At 40.2% G+C, this 27,484-nt stretch overlaps 1 protein-coding gene across 6 annotated transcripts in view; it reads right to left on the bottom strand.

Annotated features, from left to right (window-relative positions):
• AFF2 (ALF transcription elongation factor 2) overlaps nt 1-27,484 on the bottom strand; it is a 499,551-nt gene that overhangs the window by 53,560 nt on the left and 418,507 nt on the right. For all 6 annotated transcript variants that reach the window (XR_002322059.2, XM_020974795.2, XM_078147880.1 and 3 more), the window contains one exon: nt 22,981-23,018. Coding sequence is in view for 5 of the 6 variants with exons in the window: in XM_020974795.2 (XP_020830454.1) it covers nt 22,981-23,018 (38 nt within the window). In the remaining variant the exon portion in view is untranslated. The remainder of the gene's footprint in view (nt 1-22,980; nt 23,019-27,484) is intronic.

Genomic DNA, 27,484 nt, shown 5'->3' on the forward strand with positions numbered 1-27,484 from the left:
GGTTCCAGGGAGCTCTGAAGCATCTTTTGACTTGATAAGATTCCGACTATTTGGAGAAAACAAGGGCTACTTCTCCTTTATTGTCTTTAGATGTGTCATATGGAGGAGGAAAGAAAACAAATTTCCATCTTCAAAGACACTTGGGTCCTGCTGTCAGAACACAAGTGCAAAAGGGGGGTTTCCTTTTATATCTGGATGGGCCACTGGTGCAGACTTCATGTGGAGACCACTTGGGTATTGGGGTACAGTCCTATGCTTGTGAGCATCATATACATTTCATTACTGTGTTTCAACCCATAGCATCTTCTCACCTTTATTTCTAACCGATTCCATTTTGTAGCACAGGAAGGTTTGGTCCCTCTACTTTGCTGTATGGCAAGCTAGTTCCATCTATAATGATGCCACCTTGGGAATGATGGCAACTGGCACCAGGCATTCCCCCAGAACACAGAAAACCAAACCTGGTTTCCTTTTTGCTTATTTCTCAAGTGTTATGCTTGCAAACTCAGGGGCAGTGTGTGTATTCCAACCTTGTCTTCCTGTGGATGTGGGAGCAAGTCAAAGAGAAGGGAAATAATAACTAAAATCAACACAGGAAATTACACAGAAAGGGTTTAGGACTGGGAAAAATGTCTATAAGGAAACACTGCAATTCACTGACAGTATTTATGTGTCCTGGAATATCATTCTTCCAGTTTACCAAACTCTTGTACTGCAATGCCCAGAGGTCCTGGGGAAGCCTTACCTTAGTGAAGAGCAGTCAAAGACAAGTCCATTTGGAAAAGGGTAACAGAATATGATGTGGAACAATCCAGACTTAATTTGTACCACTGCTCTTTACCTTCTAGTTCCCACAAAGGTACAGACGTGGCAATGACTACAATAAATCCAATAAAAACATAGACCAGCCAAAGGAAGTACTGGTATTAGGGATTAAATATGACTGTTGTAGCTTGCCAGTGCTCGAAAGGAAGGATATTGGAATTGCACCTCTCCCCCTTATCATTATCCCAGAAAGAGTAAGGTAAAGTTATGCAGGCATATAAATAATTTGGAAACCCTCATAGACAATATTCTAGTGTGTGTCTCATTTGCACTTAAAAAAGCTGCCCTTCAGACCTTATGTACTTTTGAGATTTATCTGAAAGATACATGAAGAAGACTTCCAGCCAAAAATGTACATATTTAATGGAATTAGATCTCTAGGCAAGAGAATGTCAGAAGAAAGGAGAAATAATAGAGAAAATGCAAGGTGTTCCTTTCTTGTGCTTTCTTGCTTTGATAAATATCTTCTGGGATGTCATTTACTAAAAAGTCATGATTCTACAAAAAAGAAAAACTAGAGGATAGAATATAATCTATTGCTGAAATAAACTGCTATTTTCCTATTTCCCTTGGATTACTTTATTTTTTGTCAGCTGGGGGCCTTGATGCTTGTTGAAAACCTGAGAATTACTGTGAAATACTTCAATTCTAGACAAGTGTCTGTGGCATGGCGGGGGCTGAAGGCCAGGGATCCTAGACTCCAGGAGGTAATCTCCCATTAAAGCCTAGGTCACGGTGGCCAGCATGATGCATGAGGACTTAGCTTAATTAAAAGACCAGAACTGAGAACAGCACTCTTGTCAGCCTTCCTTGCCTGTCCTTATGTATCAACTAGGATACATGTGATGGAATAGCATCCCTTTCTACCATTAGTGTCCAAATTCTAGGTGATTAGATGCCTCCTACAAGGAGAAGCAACTACAAATACTTGTGTGTGTATTCTAGCCCCCTGCTAGAGCTTTGGCTGCCTGGCTTTCACTCTTGGAGGGAGAAACACAGTTAGTTTAACAGCATGGGCCCTTCACACAGTGGGAGCTTAATCAACATTGGCCAAATTGACGTGAATTCCCAACTAGTTATCGTGTATGTTAACATGACAGCATGGTGCAGGGGAAATAAGGCTGGATTTAGAGTCAGAAAAAGTGGGCTTAAATCCAGCTTTTCTGTTTTGCTACCTGGGTGACCCTGAACAAAGTGTTTACTTTTCCTGGGTCTTGGTTGGACTAAGTGATCTCTGAGGTTCATTCTGGCTCTGAAATCCATAATCCTTTGGCCATCTGAAGAATTTCCAAGTAGGTGACAAGAGATTTACTCATTTGCAACGAACAGAAATACTCTGTCACTGATGCTTCGCAGCTGGACTCCATGGCCTCGAAGGGCTCCTCCACCTCTAAACTTTCCAACTCTTCAATCTGGGATTACGAGCAATTGACAGCTGCCTAGTCCCTATTCTTCCTCCTGTCGCTCTGGACCCTACCCATTTTCATTAACCCCAATGTGTTCCAGTTGGAAAATGAGCTGTCATCAATTGGGCATGGCCATGTCTGTTTTCATACTAATAGACAGTCAGACATATCTCCACATGAACAGAACATCTAGCTGGGAAGTGAAAAGTTAAGCCAGGCATTGGAATATACCATAGCCACATGATATGTTCTATAATCACATGACAGGAAGCATCTAGATTTCATGCAGACATTTGGACGTTGTAAGATTGCTACCTCTGTCTAGCTACCATAAAGACAGAATCATCTTAGATGGCATCCTCAATTTCCTTTAACTTCTTTGGATGAGACTCTAATGGTGGTCTTTAAAATAGGTCATTTTATTGTTTCATTCTAGAATAGTACTTTATATGCAGTAGATGGCTTCAATGTTGGCATTCACCCCCCTCACTTCCCTTTCTTGAGCTCAGATATCATTGTTCTAGAGCAGGGCTTCTTAAACTTTTCCCACCATAAGGCGTTGCAACCCACAGTTTAAGAAGCACTGGTCTATAGAGCTCCTAGGAGAACCAGTTCCCTCTGCCCACACTGACCTCTTCAGCACTTTGTGGTCTGACACTGTTGCTTGGGGCAGGGAGAGAGCTGAGGTTTCAACTCAGTTCCTGTGACTGAGAGTCTATCAATGGCCTCCCTGTCTATCACACTGTGCTGCTTGTCAGATGTCACTGGCCTCAATGACCATTTGGAAATTCACCTGAGGACTAACTCTTAAATTCATCCACTGGATGTTATGCTTTCAAACACAGTGGCTGTGTGTGTGTGTGTGTGTGTCTGTTTTCCTGTGGATGTCATTCTTCAGTTTACCAAATTCTTGTACTGCAATGCCCAAAGGTCCTGGGAAAGCCTCGCATTAATGAAGAGCAGTCAAAGACAAGTCCATTTGGAAAAGGGTAATAGAAATAGTTTATGGATTCAAATGGTTCATTATTTGAAACTTTCTTAGTTACCAGCTCTTTAGCTGGAAGGGAACTCAGTGGTAATCTAGTCCAATCCCTTCATTGGCTAGATGAAGAAACTGAGGGCCACAAAGAAGTTCAGTGACTTGTCCAAGGTCAAAGGTCAAAGAGGGAGTAAGTAGCAGAACCAAGATTGAAACTTAGATCCTTTGACTATAAATTTAGGACTCTTCCATTGTACAGTATTGAAAGCATTTTGTAATTGAATCAAACCTCTGTGTGTGTGTGTGTGTGTGTGTGTGTGTGTGTGTGTGTGTGTGTTTTAAAGGAAACTGATACATCGGTCAAGAAGCAGTCCAAAAATGGGCTACATTTGAAGCTCATCCTAATAGGCTAAAGCCTTGGAGACAGGCCAAAGCAATGAAGAGGAAGGGAGTGGGTAGGATGGCACAAGTTAGTGTAAGGGACAATGAATGAAAAAGAATGGAGTAAGTGCTTACTATGGGCTATGCGTACTCTGTGCTAAGATCTAGGGGCACAAAGAGAAAAAGAGAGGCAGACCACACATAGAAGGGGTACCCGCGAAGGAAGGCAGTTTTGGTTTTCCAAGTTACAGACATGGTAAGTTGGTGTGTATGACACATTCTTGCCAGAAGTAATAGCACTCATGATTTAATTACAGCTAGGTCCTGAGGCAGCTAGATGGCTCAGTGAAGAGAGCACTGCACCTAGAGTAAGGAAGACTCGAGTTCAAATGTTGTGTGACCCTGGGCAAGTCACTTAACTTCTGTTTGCCTTAATCCACTGGAGAAGGAAATGTCAAACCACTCCAGTATCTTTGCTAAGAAAACCCTAGGTGGGGACACAACTGAACAACAGCAGGTCCCTATTAGTGTGAATAATAAATCCCCTTAATTCAGGCTGCATATTTCCATTGGGCTGGAGCCAATTACTATATTTTATAGAATTATAACTTCAAATAATAGAAACTAGAATATGTAACCACTTGAAGGGATTCATTATTCTCACTAATCAGGATCTAGCTGTACTGTGCCCAAAGTAAGAGGCAGAAAGGGAAGGGTTGTTGGTAGAGTATGATGAATGAAAAGAACTTCTCCAGGAATTCTGGAGGTATGTACCTTTTTATGTAGTGTTAGTTCCTCTCTTAGGATGGAAACTCTTTGAGGGCAAGGAATATTTTTTAAAATCTCCCATACAGCGCCAGGCACATACTAATCACTTAATAAATGCCTACCCCTCTCATTTGAGAAATGAGCAAACTGATCCCTAGAGAAGATTCCAATACAGTGTTCTCTCCACTATATTGTGATGGAATAGGAATGAAGCTGGACTGGACCAAATCTACCATCATGAATCGATATTTAATGATCACATAGTATGTGCTAGGCTCTGTGGGGCAGATAATGATTACTAAAGTCCTTTGGATACTACACCAAGTGCTACCTATGAGTTAGGCAGAATGGTCAGGGGGTAGTCATTAGAGCAAGCAAGTCATGGAGCCAAGAGAACCTGGGTTCAAGGCCTGCTTCTTCCAAAAACTCAGTGGTTGTGGGACTTTGGGCAAGTGACTTAACCTCTCAAAGCCCTTGACAACTCTCTGGCTACTGTAAGATGAAGAAAAGAGGCTGCCCTGCAGGGGTAGAAGCATTTACCTATACCAGTAAAATTACGGTCCACTCTCTTTCCCTTCTTTCTAATAAGAGTAATTCCTGTCCTTAATGGTGTTCCACAATATTCCTTTGACTCACAACCATTCAAAGTACAGGACTTCCTAATGTTTTCTTAGAATTAAATACCTAATTTCCCCCAACACTCAGGATGATATATTACCTAGAGCAGGGAAAATGCATTTCAGTCTCCACCTCATTAACACTCACAAGGGAGAAAGAGATAATTTGCCTTTGTCTTTCTGAGTCATGTTAAGAAATTTATTCCAACAACATCAGTCATTATAGATGATAAAAATGGTCCAAAATGCAAATGAGAAGATGCTAGCTTGGCGTGCTTTGTTTTTATGTAATGACTAAGGTTACTAATTAATTGAGGAAGTGCTATTTATAATTGTCCTTCTCTGATAAATGGTTTGAACTTGTTATTAGATCTCCCCTCTTTTATTCTTTATTCTGAGAATATAGCTTTTATTTAAAATATCAACACAGATCAATCAACACAGGCAAATACTGTGAAATAAGTTAGGGCTGAGAAAATCAACCAAGATGCCATGTTGCATATTCAATCAGAAATCCCCATGGTCACATGGAATGTGTATGACGTGTCTGACCACATGGCTGTAGCCCATCACTCAGAAGTATTTGCAACTTCCACAAATATCATTTATCCCCAGGCTCCCAATGCACCTAAGCACACTTCTTTTTGTGCTGTCCATGATTTGGAACCTATGGAACTGGGCTGAGATGTGAAGATCAAAATGTCAATGCTTAACAGAATCTGAGGGCTGGGACTCAATCATTCTGACTTTGTTTCCTCATCTGTCAAATGGAGAGGATGCCAGCGGTACTCAGCTCACAGTGTTGTGAGTCTTACGTGAAATAGTGTACATCCGTATAAAACACTTTCTATACCGGATGGCTTAGGTCAATTTAAGTCTCTTACTCCTTAAACCTATCAATTTCTGGGTAAATGGCTTCTATTCATTATCATTGTGAGCTATGAGTGAGGTCCCTGGTTGCTAAGATTTGTGTGACACTCCCAATCACTGGCATAACTGGGCTGTTTTATGACACATGTATGTGCATATACACAGTCACAGACTGATTTCGAAACACAGAGACCCCTACTCTTGGCTCCACTGGCCCATGTCCATGGTTGAGACTGGGCCCAGTGCCAGGTGACCTAGGGGAGTTGACCCCCGCCCCCCATGGGACGGCAGTAGCTAGCCATTACTGGCACCACAATTATATGCGGGAGTCTTGAATGGCATGCAAGATTCATGGGATTTTCCACTGCTCAGACAAGGTACTGTATGCTTAGAGATCAACTCTCCATACAGTGTTTTCTTTTTGTTTTAAACCAGTTTTCTTTCTTTCTGTTTTTTTAACTGTGGTATTAGAGATCAATTAATGCAAGTCCTCCATTTTATAGATCAGGAAACTGAGGCCCAGAGAAAGTTAGTGATAGAGCTGGAGAACGAAGCTTAAGGATTTTTAAAAACTAAATGAATGATGACAATCCTTCTACCCCACCCTTTTCATACTCCACAGTGACAATGCCAAACTTTTCTCCTTTCAACCAATCGCAGTTACATCCCTGTCCCCACCCCCTCCAACACTCACAGTAGATGACTTAGCCTCCTTCACAAAGATTGAGGTGAAATTTATGGATCCCTTGTCAAAATCATTTTTTAGATGCACAAAAGAAAACTACAAAGGAGACCCAATTATACTGAAATAGTTTACCTGAATACCAAGAACCAAACAAACTAGGTTCGTGAACCCCAGGTTAAGAACACCTAGTCTAAACAGATGCCTGTAAAGACCCCTGATCAGCACCTCTGGACTAAATACACACATATCCCTACCTATCTAGAATATATCTATATATATATATATATAATACATAGATATATAGATATATAGATATACAGATATCTATATATCTATATATCTATATATTATATCTATATATCTATATCTATATATATATATATATATATATATATATATATATATATATATATATATATATATCTGGAGGCTCTCCTAGATAAACTTCAGATTTTGATTGATCTAGGAAAAATAAGGAATACAAGAGGAAGGCCCTTGCATTAGCAAAAGAGGTAGGCACTTGTCCAACCTAGGTCATAGGACCCAACCACCAGCCCTGTTTAACTCTCGAAGCTATGAACACTGCTAAGAGTCACCACATTCTGCTGACAGCCTCCTGATTTCTCTTGGTATGTCCTTTTCTTTCTCTTCAAAGGCCATTAGACCCTCAAACTACTAAAGTTGTATTAGGAGACACTGCTTTAGACCATCAGACTGGAGCTGGGCAGAACCTCCTTGCCAGTCACACCTACTTCTCAAAGACTCCTTTTTGAAAAAGCAGAGAACGAGGCCTGGGCATTCCTCCTTGTTCCCCTGACCTGACCTGCACCTCATACTCTGCAGGCTAAACTAATACCTCCTACAACATAAGCAGCAAAGGGAAGGACACTTACTGTACCTCACTCTATTCTTTCAAATAAATTCTTGATATATGACCTCTCCTTGCTCACTTACCTCCTATGCAAATAGCTTCCGGGGGGGGGGGACTGTTTTTCCATTGGAAGAAATCTCCTCAATGTATCCTAAAAAAACTTGGGATGATTGTGACTCCAGCCCCCAATAATTGTGGAATGTCCGTTTTTCTAATGATATTTGAAAGAGTGACAGTATTACTTCTCATTGTTTGAGGTAATTTGATTGAGATAGAATTTCATTTCACATTAAAGTGATATTGCTCTTTATGGAAAAATGTTTGCTAAAGAGAAACCAGAAACTATTTTTATTGCTCAGGTAGGAATACAAACCTAGGTAGATGAGGTCTACATTACCTTGTAATCAAAAGTGAATCATAAAGAGCCTTCTTAACAGGCTTGCAATTGTAATCTAATTAGGTTTCTTACTGTTTGAGCAATTAATTTAGAGCCAGTCCATGGAATTTTCCAGGCTGTGAAATGTCAGCTCCTGTCTCATCTCATGGAAAAAAGTAAATGCTAGCTATTGATTTGTCAAGGGTATGCAAGTCTGATATGACCCGTACTGGCGAATGTATGGGGATCCTTGACATCCTCTGACATGTGCAGAGGAGGTAACTGCTGGACAGTTACCTCTAGAGGGAGTCTTGACTTCCCCCCAAGTAGGCCTGAGCCAGTCTAAAAAGCCTGCCAGGCTTTCTAACTCCTGCTCTGTCTCTCATCAGGAGTGTTTCAAAAGTATGAGTTGTGGCATCACACTATATCATGAAAAATGGCAAAGAACTGTCCTAAGATCCCAAATGGTCACCAACTATCATCTTTGGCAGCTAGGTAACCCAATGGATAGGATACAAGGCCTGAAGTCAGGAAGACCCATCTTCCTGAGTTCAAATCCAGTCTCAGATAATAACTAGCTGTGTGACCTGGTCAAGTCACTTCACCCTGTTTGCCTCAGGTTTCTCATCTGTCAAATGAGCTGGAGAAGGAAATGGCAAACCACTCCAGTATCTTTGCCAAGAAAACTTTAAATGGGCTCACAGAAAGTCAGACATGACTGAACAATAACAACAAAATCATCTTTGGTGACACCTTCCTCTTCTGGTAGAAATAGAAGCCACGGAACCACTAATTGCTTTGAAGTTAATAAAGACTTTATTGGCTTCAAATAATTGGTGTTTGGTTAGCTGCCAGGATGATTGTTATCACAGGCTCACTCAATAACCTAAGCTGGCAGAAGTTTCTACCTTTTACAAGTTTTAAATCTCCAAAGAATTGACAGAAAAAGCTCTAACCACAAATTGGTTTGCAATTTTCCTCTTTCTTCTCAGCAAGTCCAGGATGGTTATATTATGAACCTTGCTTCAAACAAACTGCTTCTGACTTTTATGGTCCTTTTGTGATCTAAATGGTGAGCTCATAAGATATTCCATGGCCGCTTCTGTTTTCAATTGCTTTTGCTGTGAAATGGCCTTCTGGAGATTTCTGGGGACCGTTTCACACTCTCACAGTATTGATTTGCTAAACCTGATGACAGGTTTCTATTTAAGATACAGGGTAGTATATGAACAAAGTGGGAAGCTTATGAAAAACACAGCCAGTGCTTTCAAGACAGAAAGGCGGGGCAGCCCCACTGGGTTCCGAACAATGTGGGGAGCCCCTAAATCATCCTCATGTTAATTTCATAGAGGAAGTGGTGGGAAGATGTTCAAGAAATGCCCTCTGAGAAAGGCCAGTGAGGTTGGCTTCATCCTTCCTCCACCAACATTTCAGCAATTTTTCATAAATAGTGAATATGTACAAACACTGCAACCTGATTTATCAGGGTGGCTACTTGCAAGGGATTTTCATTCTGCCCATTTTTCATAGCTTTCAGCACTAGAAGTCCATATCAGTCTGGAATGTGAAAGGCAAGATTTTTCTGCCTGGGAAAGGATCCTTGTTCAGTGCGCAAAATACTAACCTAGATATTTTAAAGCACAGAAACAATGAGACAAAAACGAAATAGACTAGTTAGGGGCACCTTATTTCTCTTCCTGATTGCAAGTAGCTTTTTTTTTTAAATAAAGTGGGGGGGGGAGAGAGACATACACAGAAGGACAGAGACAGAGAGAGAGCAGGAAGAGAAGGGAAGAGAGAAGTGAGAGAGAAGAGTACTATTTGTTCTGTTTATTTAAATAAAAAGATTCCGTTTTAAAACTTGCTTCTGTCTAGTTGTTGCTAACAAATATCCCCCCAGCATTTCTTGCTTCATTCACATTACTTCCAAAGCAGTCTTTATCAGAAGCATTAGTAGTATTATTAATAAATGACCATGTGCAAGGTCCCAATTCCTTTTCCTTCCAGAAACCTATTAGTTCTCTGGACAAATTGAAAAGTACAAGTCCCAGGTACACTATAAAGAAAACGGCAGCATTACCCAAAGAAGGAGAGAAAAATAAAATTCGTAAGGAAGCTTTTCCCCAATCCAGAAGGAAAAGTAATGCTACAAGGTTTAGGGATCTGGAATAGAAACATAGCAGAGAAGAGCTGGTGCTTCTGGGAGGTGAGCAGCCAAATGGATTCAGCTGCTTTTAAGCATCCAGGAAGAATCTCTAAACCACGCTTTCTCGAGGACGGACACTTGGGTTTTGATTCTAAGAGGTCATCAAATTGATACTCCTAGCAGCTTTCATTTGAGGAACTAAAATCAATGACTGTGTATTGAAATGGAGTGCCTGGTTCAGTCTCTGGGGAAAGGGGGAGAGGTCAGTAAGAGCAGACAGTGCCCTGAGCTGCTCTGCCGAAACTCTAGCCTAGGCCAATTTCTTACAACTGTTCTACTCTTTCTGCTCTGTATGGGATGCCTTTATCTAGAAATCATGGCTTCCATGAATATACCAATTTCTAATTGCAAATCAGTCTGTACAGGTATTCAAGTCAACAAACATTTATTAGGCACCAACTGTGTGCAAAGCACTGTGTGAGCACTGTAGATACAAAGAGAAAAAATGGCTAGCACCTGCTTCCAAGGAGACTGTGGGTAAGGAAGAAAACATGCCACATACACAGGTGAGTCTGATTCAAGGCATAATGTGTTAGAGGCAAAGGAGGAAGCTGCACTCCTCTGAACCAGATTCAAACTTAAGTGGGAAATATGTAACAAATAAATAAAAAGACAACATAGATAATGTTAATTCGTGGTTCTCTAAATCAGTATGCCCCTGGTAGGGATCCATTTCTCTTTGAGTTTGACCTCACTGCCCTGACTCCTCTCCAGCTGATCTAAGCTCTTCCTAAACCATGGTACTCAGAAAGGAACGTTATGCTCCAGATGAGGTCTGACAGAATGAATACTCCCTCAGAATTGGAGACTTACAATTAAACAATCACAATGCATATTTCTACAGCGTTTGAAGGTTTATAAAAGCTTTTCTCACAACAACTCTCTATGGTAGGAAGTTTAAATGCTATTATCCCTATCTTACGGAGGAAGAAACTGAGGCATCAGAACATCAAGTGACCTGCCCATGACCATACATCTACTAAATGTCAAAGCTGGGATCTAAACTCAGGCCTTCACACCCCCAGTATAGGATGCTTCCTACTATGCCATGCATCCATTCCTATGTACAGCTGGAAGTAGAGACGGTACAAGTGATTGGAACAATTCTGTACAGTCTATATATACTTGTGAGCCCCAGTTTGGCATCTCCTTTGAAGAAAATATGAAATAATCGAAAGACAGACTAGGGCTGTTTCCATACAGTCTACATAGAAATTAGAAATGAACAAGTAACTCCCCTCTTCGAAGTGATCTTGGAGGCCATTTCATTCAGTCCCCTCATTTTGCACATGCAGAAGTAACTGGCCTGGGGTGATACAGGTATCAGGGCAGGCCACAATGGAAACCTTTCAGCTTCCTACTTGGAGCAGATGAGAATCAGAAGACTTGTCCCATCTACATCAGGCCTATGAGGCAAAGTGCTACAGAAATGTGACATCATTACCCAGAATGATACGAACAGTTCAAAACACCATTGCCATTTTTAAAACATAAGTATTAATTTGAGGAGATTTGAAAATTTTTAAGTACTGGCAGGTAATCTGTCTCTTTCCAAACCTAAGCTGTATTTCCTTCTTTGTCAAGAGCGTACTGTTCTAAGAGATTAGTCAGCCTTCTAGGCACTGTGGTGGACTGCTGGCCTTGGAGTCTGGAGGGATTCCAGTCCTGCCCCTTGCCTCTAAGGGACTCTGTGAGCATGGTCGGGTCACTCACATGCTCAGTAACTCTCAGTTACAGACAAGTTGCTGCTCCCTATCAGTGGAGGGAATTTCCATACCAAGGAGTTCCACATCCACCTGGTTCCTTCTCTTCAATCTAAAGAGTTGCCAAGGTACTGAGGACTTGTGACTTCCCTCAGGCCATCCAGCCAGGATGAGGCAGAGGCCAGTTTTGAGCCAGCTTTCTCTTCATCACGTCATGCTGTCTCAGATAGAAAATGCATAAAAAGTCAGTAGAAAGTAATTTTGTGGGAGCATGGTCAGGAAAGTCCACTTGTCAGAAGTCAGTCAGGAAACAAACACTGACTAGATCTGGGTTCAGACCTTGCCTCTCTCACTCAACTAGTTGTGTAAGCCTGGCCAAGTCAATTCTCTGTGCCTCAAGCTCCTCCCTAGGATTCATGTACTAAGTTGTGGATTTGTGATCTGGGTTGGTGGTGTGAGTTCAAATACCAGGCATTGCCTACCATGACAATAGTACAGATGTGTCAGATCTATAAAGAACATTCTAATAATAAAGAAAGAAGGATGAATGTATACACGAGATTGATTCAATAGCCCCTCCATGAGTAATTCAGAAGTCATAGAGTTTACAAGGAAAAGAATGGTATATGCCCATGTATGAAATAGAGTGCTTTTAACTATCTTTTCTTTTCTCTTTTTTCCAAGAGAGTTAGAGACAGAGACAAATAAATACATAAAATACTCTGAAGGAAAAACCAAATTCCACATAGTCCAAATGCTGAAGGTGGAATTATATAATTCCATTAGCCATAAGCTAGCACTTCAAAAGCTTTGTTTTCTCGAACCATTGTTTTTAATAAATTGTGCCTGGCAAATATGGAAACAGTTTCAGTGGTGCCAGATGGCTTTCCCAGACTTGTTCAGGTCTAATTGCCAGACTCTGGGCCAACCAACACTGAAAAAGTTAAGGAAATAACATCTTCACTCTATTCTGTCTCTGGGGACTGTACGGACTGTGCCTGCTAGTTCATACCCAGCACAGTAATGCCATCAGTTTTCAAGAGAATAATTTATTCAACCTCCAAGCCAAAAGAAATGTACCAAGGGATAGAAAAAGCAGAAGGTAGTTGCAAAAAATTAAAATATGCTTAAAACCAGTGAAAGCATCAATGATAGGTTATCCAAGATTTTATGAGAAAGTGCTGGAATCCTTTGAGCCAACAGTGTTTACAGTTGCCGCAATGAAAATTCTAATTTTGTGCTCTAATGAACACAAAACGACCCATACTCAACCTTGGCAAAACTTATAATGACTGTGTAATTGAAGTGACTTTGTCATATTAAAGAGATTTCAGAAAATGGGAGGTAGGTGCTAAGAGGTAAGAAATGGGTGGGGAATCCTAGAACAGGTGTTATGATAGCCAAGCTTCCCCTTCACAAAAATCAAGAAACACAATCCAAAGCTCACTCCCTCAAAATGAATATACAAGATGTTCCATGTTTTGGAAAAGGTGGTTACGGTGCTTGTATTTTAAAAATCAAAATAGATCATATTACAAATTGCTTTTGTTCTCAGTTTCTCCCAACACGATACAATTACTCCTATCCGATTTCTCCTCCCAACACTCTTGGGATGTAGGGAAGGGAAAAGAGTATAATTCCCAGGTTAGATCTGAGGTTACTTAGGCATAGAAAGTGTGTTACCTGTTCATTATTAGAAACAATTCAGTGGCATACTCAAGATGAAATTTCAAGCCCCTTGACTCCTCTGCTTATATTAACCAAAACCATGCTCTGTGCTTGTGCACTCTCTCTCTCTCTCTCTCTCTCTCTCTCTCTCTCTCTCTCTCTCTCTCTCTCTCTCTCTCTCTCACACACACACACACACACACACACACACACACACACACACACACACAATCTCCCTCTTTTTCAATCTCTCTCTCTGTAGAATCTAAAGCAAGGAGCATGATGGGTAGTTAGTTGCCTCTCCTCATTCTACAGATTTTTTGCAACTTCAACAGCTGCTCTCATTAGTGGCCCCTCCCTGCCCTAGCCCCCCTTTCTTCAGATCTCCAGCTTTGTCATGTCTACCATCTCCCTTCCCTTCCTTTTCCTAATGGGTTTTCAATGAACATTTTCTGTAGCACAAGAAATTCCAAGGAGCTCTCTCCCAGAGTGAAATTCAGGCCCCTTGAAAAGTTTCTCTATCAGAGAAGTTCATGAATGTGGATGCATGGATGATTTCTGTCAAAGAAAGCTTTAGTTGTACTCTGTCTCCGAGGCTCCTTGAACATATTTTGTTAATGTCTGACCAAGCTTGTCTAGAGTGGGCCATTCTTCCTCATATAGGTAAGGGACAAAGAGGAGTTTCCTGCAGCTTTGCTTTTTGGTATTGCTTAAAAATGGCCCCCATAGTAGTAGCACTTGAACAGCAGCAGCAAATTCTAGCAGTAAATCAACTAGCAAACATTTATTAAGCAGTGGGGATAGAGTAACTCAGAGGATAGGGGATCAAAATTCACCAAGAGAAAAGACTGAGTGCAACAAACTGCAAAATGCCTTACTTTTGGATGCTTAACATTGTTTAAGTCAACAAGCATTTGTTACAGACTTACTGTGTGCCAAGCACTGGGAATACAAACACAAGCAAAGAGAAATAGAGCCCCTGTCCTGAAGGAACTCATTCTAATGGGGGAAGAAAATACATAAAAGTGAACTGAAATGTTTATATATGGGGGGGGGGAGTGGGGAGAGGAGATGACAGAAAAATCAGGAGCAAATCCAAGAGAGAAGTGAAGTTATGACTGGCCAGGGCATTGCTTCAAAATGGAAGTTCTGAGAGGAACTGCCCAGTAGGAGGGTGGGCACCAGGGTGACAGGATCTTCTTTATTCTTGATCTTGGCATTACCCTGCTGTAGTATTGGGCACTGTTTTCTACCTCTTGCCATTCATCTCAACAATCCATATTCTTCTTCCTGGCTTTGCTTTATTACACCACAATGAAGGGAAAAGCCTGGTACCCCAGCCCACCCACGGCCTAGATTCTGCTCAGGCTTAGCTCACAGTGAATCCTATCCATAGCCCCCTTTAAGGGGCCACAAGAGTTCCATTTTCCTTTTTGTTGCTCGTCATTTCCTCCTCTCTGATAATCTTTCAAAGAGAAAAGGAAATTGTGCTGACTGACATAAAATGTATTCACAAGCAAAGAGAACAGAAGAGCTGAGATATAAACCTGAGTATCCTGGATTAAAATATCTATAATGGAAGAAAAAAAGGAGGATTTTTTGGTCTATGCCCAATTATCTGGAAAGTAAGTGATCAACTTTCTGCTGTACTTTGCCCACTTGCCATGGGAATGATGATTTGTACCCTTTGTAGGCTCAGCTGATTAGTTCCAATTTATGATTGGTAGATTGGTGGATAGCTAGCTAGCTAGCTTATTTGCACATCATTGTTTGTGCACTATCTCTGCCATGGGACTGTGAGCTCCTTGAGAATAGGACTGTCTTTTGCCTTTCTTTGTATCCCCAGTGCTTGGCACACACAGTACCTGGCACATAGTAAGGACAATGTTTATGGACTGACTGGTCAAAATTCCAGTTTGTGTCTATGAGGCTCCATGTATATGAGGAAAGCTTACCAAAGGGAACAAGAACTTTGTGTTCCAATTTGTTAGAGTGATGTCATCTAGGCCTTGAATGTCTAATCAAATCCCAGTGCTATGTAAGCATTCTGTCACCTAGAGCTTTCTAGTAAGTAGCACTTCCACATAATAACAATAGAATAGGGATCATGCAGTGACTTCATCATCAAAGACAGAAAAAATGATGCTTAGTGGATGCTGTATTTTGTTATACCACATTCCCTTGTTTTTGAAATTACCAGGCCATATATAAAGTAACTCTCAGAGATCTATGCACTTCATATAAAGCCCTTCAGCCCCTAACAGGGCCAAATAACAAAGAATAAGCTATTATATTTCCTCAAATGTGGCACTTTGTTTTGGGAGATTCATTTCATTTTATATTATATTCTAGACTCAGGGAACAGATTAGACAACTTTTTACAATGCTATTTCACCTGAAAGACAAATTCAATTCAACACAAAGTTTCATTATGAAGAAACTGCTACATGTGATGATACTAGTTATTGAAAATTGAAATGAAGTGAGAGGAAGCAAACACCATCTTGTATGAGATTCTGCTTTCTTTGAGTGACAAAAAGAACTCAATATATCTCATCATCTCACTTTGCCCACTGGAGACTGGGCTGCAGCTCTCTTGCAAGGTGGCCTGATTGCTAGACACCAAAGGGCTCAGCCATATATATGAAATACACACATACACACACACACACACACACACACACACACACACACAGCACTTATTTCTGTGGTTAAAAAGCTTTGTATAACTGACGTACACTACAAATTGTTTCTCTTTATTTCTTTTCTTTTTATTTCTCTCAGTTAAATACAGTGATGTGTGGGGTAAAAAAAAAATTAAAAGGAATTAATAATCACAACAAACCAAATAGTAAGTACAGGCCTACATTCTCCCTCTTGCTTCTCTAGCTAATTTGTTCTAAGCTTCTAAGTAGGTATTTGCATGTCCTCCTTGGGGGAAAGGGGTTCGAGGGCACTTCTGGGACAAGGATGGCCTCGGCAGAGATTTCCCAAGGAGGATGCACTGGAACCTTGTCCTCTGCTTGTCTGAGAAGCTTCAGGGCTGGATGTCATCGGCCACTTGATTAGAGTTTGTGTTGCTATTTTTCTCCTTTCATGCATAAACAAACCTCTTGATTTTACTCGCCAACTCACCTGTCTTCTTGAATCAAATCAGTTTTTAGTGCCTCTCCTCCAGCCTCTGCTGTCAATGTCATCCCAAAGTCATCAGTGCCCACTGAGGTATGACTTCTCTAATGGCCTCTTCTTCCTCCCTCCCAGAAGCTAAATATATTCTGTTTACAATATGCTCAGTTTCCACTTGACAGGGTCAGGAAGCCAGTGTACGTTTCTGAATTTGGGTTTTCTAGTTAGCTGGACTGCCCTGTGCTGTCAGGATATCTCCATATTTCTTTTCTAATTAAAAAGGCCAATAAGCAGGAAGTGGCTGATGGATGAGCCAGGGCTTACATCTGTAACATGCATGTTTCACGACTCGGGTCTGAACATACAAAAGGAAAAAGAATTCTGCTCAGGCCTTTCTACAGTCACCATGCACTGCTCTTCTACAATTCTGGATATTCCAGCAACATCATGCCAATATGTCACATGTTAGGTACTAGAAGGAAAAAAAAGGCATAGCTTCCTCTGTTGTAATTATTAAAATATTTAATATTTATGTTGGGAAATGCCATTTGATTACTGACTTGTTATCCAGAAAGGCCTCTAAAATATTCCAAATAAACTTCCCTAATATGACTATGTTTTCCATCCTATCAGAAGGGTTGCTAATAAATTTGCTGCTTGAATGAACAGACAAATTGGGAACTATACTGGCCTGGGCACTAGGGCATTGCTGTCCCAAACTGCTTTGTCCCTATCTGAAGTTTCCTTGAGAGTAAGTTTCTCTTCCGAAGGTGATTTTCCAGTAAAATCAGTCTTGATTATTGCAAGCACAGGAACAATCCCCGAGGGGGTTATATCAGGCAGTTCAATGCAGGGAAATGTTATACTAGGCAAAATTAAAGTTATAGCAATATTATTATTTCTGGAAACATTATCTCTTTTTTTGCTTTCCTTTTGTATACATCAATCTTAAATGACCACCTTTTCATTGATGATAGGCTATTCCAGGAAAGTACCTGGAACAATATAGGGCTTTATTTCTTTCCTGTGTTCTTGCCTAAGTACAAAGCCTGGTTTATGACACAGTGTGCCCTCAGAAGTTGCTACTGAGTTGATAAGAAAGTATATGGCAGCTGGTCCCCTTAATTCTAAATCCAGCTGGCAAGATTGACTGGCAGTGCAAAAACCAAAATGAGGCCCACATATATCACAATGGAAACAGAAAAGGGCAACAATCCCAGAAGATATGGGCAGGAAAAAAAGAAACTCCAAAACTCCCCCTCCTGTAAAGTCTGAGAGGGAAAAAAACAGCTTTTGGAATCTTTTGGTATTGGATTTTGTGTTACCACCTTAATGCTCTTGGAACATAAAGAACCCACAATGATCCTATATCATAGTTTTATAGCTAGAATAGACCTTAGAAGGCCAGCTAGTCCAATCCCCTCATATCAGAGATGAGGAACCTGAGGTCAAGAGAGAGGAAATTTCTTATCCCAAATCATATAGGTAGTAAATGACAGATCTAACATTTGAGCCCAGGTCTTTGGGCTCCTAAATCTAGTGATATTTTCCACTATGCAACCATACTTCTTTTAATCAAACAACAAATATTCTTACAGTATTTTTATTCTCCAATGGGAGCAGTACCTCTTCATGCAAGGCAAAAGTGAAATAAGAGAAGACATCTGAGTAGTGTGAGATGAAGAGGAGGAAGGGAGAATTGTGAACTCCCAGATAATGGCCTTATTTTTTTTTCGTAGAAGTATAAAGCAGGGTCTTCTTCTGAAAGTACTGAGGTGAGGTAGTGCTGTGAGAGGCCTGAGAAGATATGAAAAGTTTTGGAAAGCTACTGCACGGAAAGGGAGAATTAATTGATTAGTGAGATGTAAGGTTGCCTTGCTATAGTAAGGGCCCAGGGAAGATTATATAACATAACTTTATAGGGGATCCAATCATATCCATGACTTTCTTAAGCTCTGTTCAGCAGCCCATTAATAGGAATGAAGACGGCTGATGGTGAGAGCAATCCAAAGACACAATTAGTGATAGGTGACAAGGTGCTGAAATGTTGAGTAGAGGTGTCAAACATGTAGCCTACCACATGCCAAACAATTGTATTTAACAAAATAAATACAAACATAACAAAACATAGAAAATATTAATATGTGGTTTTCTATGTCAATATGTGGCCTGCATGGATCCTTATGTATTGTTTAGTGGCCCCCCCCTTTTCTATTTGAGTTTGCCCTGGTGTCGGAGATGAACTGAAATAGGGAGTGGAACTTGATGATGTCTTACAACTCTTTCCCTGAGTGCCATTGTCCTCTCTACCCCCACCTTCATCTCTACCATTCTATTACAAAGAGAATTGGCCACTGTTCCATTTTCCAACAGTCATGGAGGTCAAACCACTCTTCACCCTGGATGACTTGTAATTTGGAAGAAAAGCTTGTCTTAGCCTAGAAAAATATCACCATTTTTAGTCAAGTAGATGGTAAAAGTCTTGTTAGAGATAGAAAAGACATTTATAGGCAATTTGTTAGAGTTTCATGAACAGTGGCAAAGGAAGCTAGAACCACCTACATCCAAATATTAATTCTCTTGACAACATTCTAATAAGTTTTATTTATTTTTATGAAACCATTTGGAGAGAATTTGCATTGCTTTTAAAAGGCCAGACCAGAGAGACTGGACTGTAGGGGGGAAACCAAGCTAACAACTAGAGAGTCAATAAAATCAATTCCATGCCCAGAATTAGGGGGTTTCCTTTAATTATGGCCCCCACTATAACTTTCCCCTTTTTCCTCCTCAAATTAGGGCTGAATGGGGGCTCCAAGTCTAAAGAGAGGGTTAGCTACAACAAGCCTATTTGCCTGCAGTGAGGATTCCTATGAAGTTTCTCTATGTGATATGGGAAGCAAATGATTTACACGGAGAGAAATGAAATAGATTTTGAAGACTTTGTAGCAGTCCTAAGTTCTCCCATGCCATCACTGAATTAGAGCATTGTTCATGAGCTAAAGTCATTGTTTACAGAAGCAAATGAGAATTTTCGAAGTTGAATGAGTCCAGATGTGAGGTCAGGAAAGATGGAAGGCTGTGTCAGTTAAGTATAAATACAAGTGACAATTTTACACTTATGACAACTGAAGATATTTCTTTTTCTTTTTTTTTTTTTGGTAAAAGACATAAAGCCCACTTCAAGTCAACTCACAAATGCAGGGCTTTTAGAAAAAAGCAAATCACATCTGCAGAAGTGCACTAGTACATAAGGCTTAATAACAGAAAGGAGTCTTTTAACATCTAGGCTAGGCCACATATGGCAGAAGAAATCGCTAATCTTTCAAGCCTTGTTTTCACAATGGCTGCTACTAATAATATGAGAACTACAGAACATTGCAATTCAAGCAAAATTCTCTTTGATATTTTAAGAGCCAAGGATGTTGCAATATGAAAGTTGTGGCTAAATTCTGAGGCAAGTAAAGTGTCTATGCGTTTCCAAAGACCTTGGGAAGCAACTGGGAAGCTTAAGGTTATACATATATATTGTTTTGACTTTTACCCCCGAAGGAACATTAAATGTTGCAGGATCAAATACTTAGCACAGGTACATTCTGTATTTACCTTTGTTAAGTGTATATGTATATGTGTGTTACATACATACATACACACACACACATATATAAATTTTAAACAGGCTATATTTAATGTGTTGAATGATCTCTTTAGGTTAAGGTGAGAAGCTATAACCCTGAAGGTATTGAAAACAGAGTGGCATAAGGAGGTGGGAAAAAGGCAACCCTTCGTAGCATGACAAGCACACACTGACAGAGAAGGGTAGAGGCTATTGGCAGCCATTGGGCTACCTTGTAATTAACCAGTGGTTAAATTTCAGGAGGTAATAGCAACTTAAATGAATAAAACCTTTTGCAATGGATATATTGATGCATAACTAGGATGATTAACAACTAACATATCATATATGTTCCTTGTCAAAGATAATCCTGTAGACACTGCAATGTACACTGGCTTTTAGATTTATCAAGAGTCCTCAGTTGCTGGTTTATAAGATATTTCCTTCCTCAAACTATGTCAATAAAAATGTCTTTCATCAAGTAGGATTTCACGAGCACAATGCTGAGTGGTCAATAAATCCTTGTTGGTTTGCTGGTTTTTAATGGATGCAAAGAGAATGGACTAAGAAACTAAACCTAGGCTGTCACAGAGTAATTCACATCTACTGCCTTTTCCTAATCTAATGATAGTACTTAATGCAAATACATATTTGTGATAGTCACCAACCTGCACTCCACTTTCCAGTGGAGCCAGACAATCCCTGCTTCTTCAGTGCCAGACACAAACATTCAACATTGCATACTCAAAGAAAGGGAGCACTGGAGATCTAGGAGGGATCCCTTGCTCTAGGAATGAGCATTATATAGTGACTGATTAGGACATGGTCACAAATCTGAGAAGTGCAAAAGAAGAAGTCCATGGTCAGTCACCTGCTACCTTCTCAGGTAGGAGGCAAGCCCTCACTAGACTATGCCCTCTCCAATTGTGGGTTAGACTCAAATTAAGTTGAGCAGGATGTCCCTGTCACCCTTATAACACTGCCAGTGTCTTCTTCTAGGGGAGGTTCACATTCATCGGAAGGTGCCAAATCTAGACACACTTGTAGACCTCTGATAGACACACTTGGAGAAGGCCAAGGGACCTCGAATTGCTCAGCTTATTTCATTCAGTGTCATCTAAAATAACACTCCTGCCACAGAAAGTGGAAATGCTGCTTAATCTGGCCTCTAGATCGTATCTTGCCTAAGCATACTGAATGTTCATCAGAGATGCCTGATGGACTACCTGCTGCCAGTGGGACTCAGCCTTGGTCTGTAGTCATGACTTCCAGGGCTCAGGACTCTATGATTCTCTGATGGAAAAACCCAGGTGGGGAGTTGGTAACATGAACCCAGGTGCAAGAGAGTGCAAAGCCCCACTAAGCTCAATAGCTTTTTAAATCAGAGGACAATTCTAAACACTCAAGAGTTGGTTGTAACTTGGGTCTGTTACCAAGCAGATTTAAAAATACACTGAAGGATAAAAAATAATCTCAAAAACTCCACATTATTTTACTAATCCTTTGGGCAATTCTTATCTCACTGTGTGGCTTCCTCCCCCTCCCCATCTACCTTTTTCCTCTTAATTATAGTCCTGAACTTGCTAGATATTATATAGAATCTTCCCTATGAATAAAGTCATTAAAGTGCACTTATTTGTAGAAACCACTTCTATCAATAACTGAAAAGAAAACTGCTGCCTGCTTCAGTGTAGTTTAGTGCAGTTCTACACAAAGAAAGTGGGCTGGCATTCAGGCATGAAGATCAGGCTTCCCTGGGACCTGCATTGGCTCTGGGCTCGGAGTGGGTTTCTATTGCAATGGGGATGGATTTATCTCTGGCTCACACCCTCATGACTGAGAGTCCACATTTGGGAGATGGCTGGTCAGGGTTACTAGTATGAAGTCTGTGACTGTGGGAAAGGGGGACACTAATAAGCCCACCCAAAGATTGAACCCATGGCTCTGACCTCATTAGTGCCATGCTCCAAACCACTGAGCTAACTGGCCACAAGGACACAGCACCAAGTACCTAGTCTTCATGAATGTGCAACTCCTGGGGACATGATATTGCTAGAGATGTAATAATATAGTGACTAGATTAGTTCCTTCCTTTGGAAATGAAACAGCTTTCCAAACTTGCCCATGTTGGAACACTGAAATCAGATGCCACATCAACCAAAATGACTAATGATCAACCACCTCTTTAACTGAAAAAAAAAAAACAACACAAACAAAAAACCAACTTTCTTCTGGAGATATAGACCAGATGTCTAGAAAGTACTGTAATGAAAGTAATGGTATGCTGCTTGCTTATGACTGAACAATATTCCAGAAAATGCCCTGGAAATTGGCTTCAGCTAGCTCACCTTTCAGAAATCAGCAGCAGGAAAAGAAAAAATAGAATTTTCTGAGCTTTTCATCACTAGAGCAGAGAAGCCTAGGCACATAGGTAAGTGCAAAACATTCCCACGTGGCTAGAAAGCATTTGGCACACTTTCAGTGATTTCCCTCTCTGTCAGATCTTTCTAAGGCTTGCAATTAAAAATGTAATCTTTTTAGCATGTGCAAAGCCCGCAAGGCCAGAAGTACTATTTGTCTAAAATGATTATAATATTATTTGGCAGCTATTCATAGAACGCACATATTAATTTATGTAAACTGGGCACAACTTAGGGCGTTTGCTCATCAGGGATATGGGGAAAACCAAAGCAGGCGCCTGCTGATTAAGAGAATTTTTTATGGCCACAATTCAGAATTAAATCAAACTCCAGTGCTTGCCTGCCTGCCTCTCTCCCTCCCCCTTCATCCTTTTTCTTCCTCTCTCTCTCTCTAACATTAAATTATTTTTCTTTGTATAGAGATTGTTAAAATTGAAATATCCAACTGATATGAAAAGGAACTTACTTTGAAGCAATGTCCATGGGTTTTGCCTTTTCAATGTCCTGTGAATGAAAGAAAAAAAAGGTAATTAGGCAACATTAACAGGCACAATCTTGCAACTGAACTGCTTACCAAAACAATCTACAATATCAGAATGTTTCACAGCACTATACTAAGCGAACCAAAGCAGGCTGCCTCAGGAAACTAGAGCTGGAGATGAAAACAAACAAACAAACAAACAAATTCATCTCTTCAAGGGAATATTGTTACCTGCGCCAGGTCTGCTTCCAGATGCTGACGTGACAACACATGTCTGCATCTTGGATTCAGAAGGAATCCCACAAGCACAGAGTAGAAAGTACTACTTGGGTTATAATCTTTGTCACATGTCTTTCTTCGTTCTAGCATCTATGAATTTTTTTAAATGGGAGAGGATGGGGCTGCTCACACAAAATCCTTGTTGCATTTTGAGGTTGATGACATGAAACCACTCATCTGAACATCATCATAGATACCCCCTATGACCACCAGCCACCATAGCACGCCCATGGCCATTGGTCCAAGGGGCATTTGTTTCCAAATTGTTTTTTATTATCCAACACCACCAAAGGGCAAAGGATCACCAAAAGCTCACATCAATTTATACTTGTGGAGCCTTTGAGAAAACACAGCTCAAATCATCTAAATGAGTCAATCTCTGGGCCTCTTAGCCTGCACCAGCTTGGACATGGAGCCTGGGTTCCAGTTTATTGCTGAATCCATTGATTTGTGTACAGTCCATTTATCATTCATGAAAAGAGCTAGTGATCTTCACAGTATATTAGAAGAAACAACTCAGATCATCTGTCAACGGCCCTTTTATTTCTGTTTCCCTCTCCACAGGGATTTCATCTCCTTCGATTCTTCTTGAATTAAAATGTTGCTAAGCAACACAGCTGGGGGCACTGATGGTAGAATGGTTACAGTCTACCAAAGTGTTTAAACACCTGGAGGTTTTAAGGGATGATTTCCCCCCCCCCATTTCTATAGCATGATTATGGCATCAGAAACAAACTCATAAATTTCTAGAGTGCATTTAAACTAAATAAATCATATTAATAGAAAGGGGGGTTGAAAAAAAAGGATAATATAAGGCTATGCCCTTTTACAGTGTCCAGGTAGTGGTATTAGTTTCGTAATGACTTTGCAGGAGGGGAAAGGGAGACAAGGAAGGTAGGGAAGACCAGAGATATAGAGGAGAAAAAAGTAAATTTGTTACAGGGACTGTATCATATATACTAGAACATAAGAATATGATATATTTAAGCATTCTTGTTCAATAACTTCATCCTTCTGAACCTAATTTCAATCTATCACATTTTGATTTTGGAATCCTACTTCTGCTTTGATGAAATTCAGATTCGGTTGCTAAAGAAACACCCGTCATTCTTGGACAGGGCTAGGGAGTCAAGAATTATATGTCCATCATTTGCCTGAGTCTGAAATCTGGCATTTGCTAAAATGGCAAGAAGGCAAGAAGATAACAGGTTAAAATAAAGAAACAGGCAGTCTCTTGTAACACCTGAAATTTACAGACGTCATCATAGGAGAGAAGGAATCACTAATTCAGATTGTTTATCAAAGCACGTATTTCTGCTAATGCAGTTATCTTCCCAAGTATACCAAATGAGCTTAGCAAAGGAAGAGCAAAGATGCTGGGCAAAATACCCATCAGACTCTTCCTGCTTGAAGCTTTTCCACACATCCACAGGCCTCCTTCTCCCACCTGCTGATCCTGGCTAGAGGGAAATGGTTTTGCATAGGAGGCTAAAGAAAGATAATTCTAAAAACACTGAGACCAAATCTTTTCTAGCTCCTCAAAACTGTGAAAGCTAGCTGGATTTTCCTCACTTTTTCTTAGAACAATTCAGGTTACTAAAAGCAACTTGGCACAAGATTCAAGTATGCGTTCAATTTCTTTCAGAACACAGAGACTCCATCACTGTGAGCATGCCCAGTGACAGAAGAGGGGTAGAGAAATAAATCAAAGGAGGGACAGTGAAGAACTGGAGCTTTGATTAAGAAACATATCATTTGGAAATGCTATCTGTGCATCAAGCCAGCCAATTTGAGCTAATTATTTTCCTATGATCAGGAGGAATGCAATTGTGTTTTGGGCAGGTCCCTTTGAAATGTAGTCCTTTATAAAACCATTACAGGAAAATCCTTCATTCAAATGACTTTTTTTTTTTCCTGGGTTGCTATTGACTCAGATTGCCTCGCTCGAGTCATTCCCTTTGCTTTAGTAATTAACATTTCCTCAGTTTGAAATTCACAGCTCTAGTCAGAGGTGCTCCTAGCTATCCTTCTTAAATCTCTCTCTACCCATCCCTTTCATCCTCTTGAAAGAGAATGACTGTACTGAGTCCATCCAGCATGCAGTTAGCTTAGGCCCTCCTCATTCGAAAAAATAGATTTTAATTGATATCTTTTGTTTTGACATTGCTTAGAAGACTCCTTGTACTCCTTCCTCTCCCAGAAAGCAACCTCTTATAACAAATAATTTTTTTAAAGGGAAAAATTTCTGTAAAATCATTTAACACACTGAAATATTTTGTTCTTGTATGTCACGTTCAGTACCCATGGACTTCCATCTCTGCAAAGCAGTGGGGTGGGGGAAGATGTTTTCTCCTATCTGTTCTTTGGGACCAAGATCATTAACTGTTATCTCACAAGATTCGGTTTTGACTGTTTTATGGTATTCCTTACATTTCCATTATTGTACTCATTGTGTATATTGTTTCCTTGGGTCTGTTTACTTCTGTTTTCATCAGTTCTTGATTCAGCATGTTTCTTGTTTCTTATAGCATCATCATATTACATTACATTCCCCATATCAATTTGTTTGCCCATTCCCTAATTGAGCAACATCTACTTAGCTTCAAGTTACTTGTTACCACCAAGTGCTGCTATAAATATTTTGGTGTATATGGAGCCTTTCCTTTTGTCAGTGACTTCCTTGGGGTATAAACCTATCAGCGAAATCTCTGGGCCAAAGCATAGGGACGTTTGCATCATTTTCTTAGATAATTCCAAATTGCTTTGAGAATAGTTGTACTGATTCACAGCTCTACCAACAATGCATTAGCGTGCCTGTATTTATACAACCCATCCAATACTATTCTCATCTTTTGTCATTTTTGCCAATTTTTAGATATGAGGGGAAACCTCAGTGTTGTTTGGATTTGCATTTCTCTTGCTACTAGTGACCTGGGGCATTCTTTCACATGATTGTTAATAATTTGTAATTCTTTTGAGATGTCTCTTATTTTTAAAGAAAGTTAAGTGATCGCAGAGATGCGAGTGAAAATATCTTTTTTTTCCCCAAGTAGATTATTTTTGTACAATTTTTATGTGGCCTTAAATGGCCAAAAGTTTTCTGTAGAAAGATGAGGAGATTCACCTCCTGAAATGATGGGTGTTGAGCAGACAATTCCACATGACAGATACATGTACCAGTATGGGAGATAGATTGCAAATAAGTAAAATGACATGATATAGCATCATGTGATTCCCTGAGCAGTAGAAAGGGGACATATTGGGAATGCAGCTAATTGTGAGTTTAAAAACATGCGTTACAGTACTTTAAACAGATTGGAAAATGTAGGTAAGATCATTAAGCCACTTTAATTTATCATTTCTGGGTTTTGGTAACTTCTGTCCTCCTTACAGAGGGTGTTGGATGGCTCTTCTCTGAGGGCAGTGATCTGCACTGGTGGAAGGAGTCCCAACCACACCAATGTACTAAATAATTCTCCTGTATTTTATGCTGTTCTCCTAAAATTATACTTAAAATGCAAGGTGGAGGTGAAGCTTGAGGATAAGGATGTATTATATTAGAGAAGAAAGTGAAATGGAGGAGAAGCTATAAATCAATTGCTTTCCTTATGGTTTTGAGCATGTATATATTCATGATCAAATAATATACCAGATAATGAAACCTAACACAGATCCACGAAATGATATAGAATCAAAAGTGAGCATTATTTCAATAGGGAATGTAGGTATATCCCCCTTATCCTCCATACCAATGTTGGCTTCACACTGACCATGTCTCTGACAGCTCTTCTTTGTGGCATGCGTTCCTTTTATTTTACAGCTAGGTGGTGCAGTGGCTAGATAAGAGTGCCAGGGCTGGAGTTAGGAAGACCTGAGTTCAAATGCTGGTACACAGTAGGTGCATAATAAATGCTTGTTTCCTTCCTACCACTCAGCTCAGGAGGAAGTGAATTCCTAAACTCAAATGCACTTCCCTCCACATATCTGCCTAGGAAATCCTCCTCTCTCCTTAAAACCCAGCTCAGGAGCTATCTCTTCTATGAGGCCTTCATTAGTATTCTCAACTGAAAGTAATCTCTGGTTCCTGGTATTTTTCATGGGATTTTTGTCAGGACCTATCTTGGCTCTCATCAAATACTTATTTGTGCATGTGGCTTCATTTCCCTCATTGGTAGATCTGTAGTCCTTGTAAACAAGGACCATGCCATGT

Source organism: Phascolarctos cinereus, unplaced genomic scaffold (genome assembly GCF_003287225.1).
Source record: "Phascolarctos cinereus isolate Bilbo 61053 unplaced genomic scaffold, phaCin_HiC Scaffold_8;HRSCAF=390, whole genome shotgun sequence".
Taxonomy (NCBI): domain Eukaryota; kingdom Metazoa; phylum Chordata; class Mammalia; order Diprotodontia; family Phascolarctidae; genus Phascolarctos; species Phascolarctos cinereus.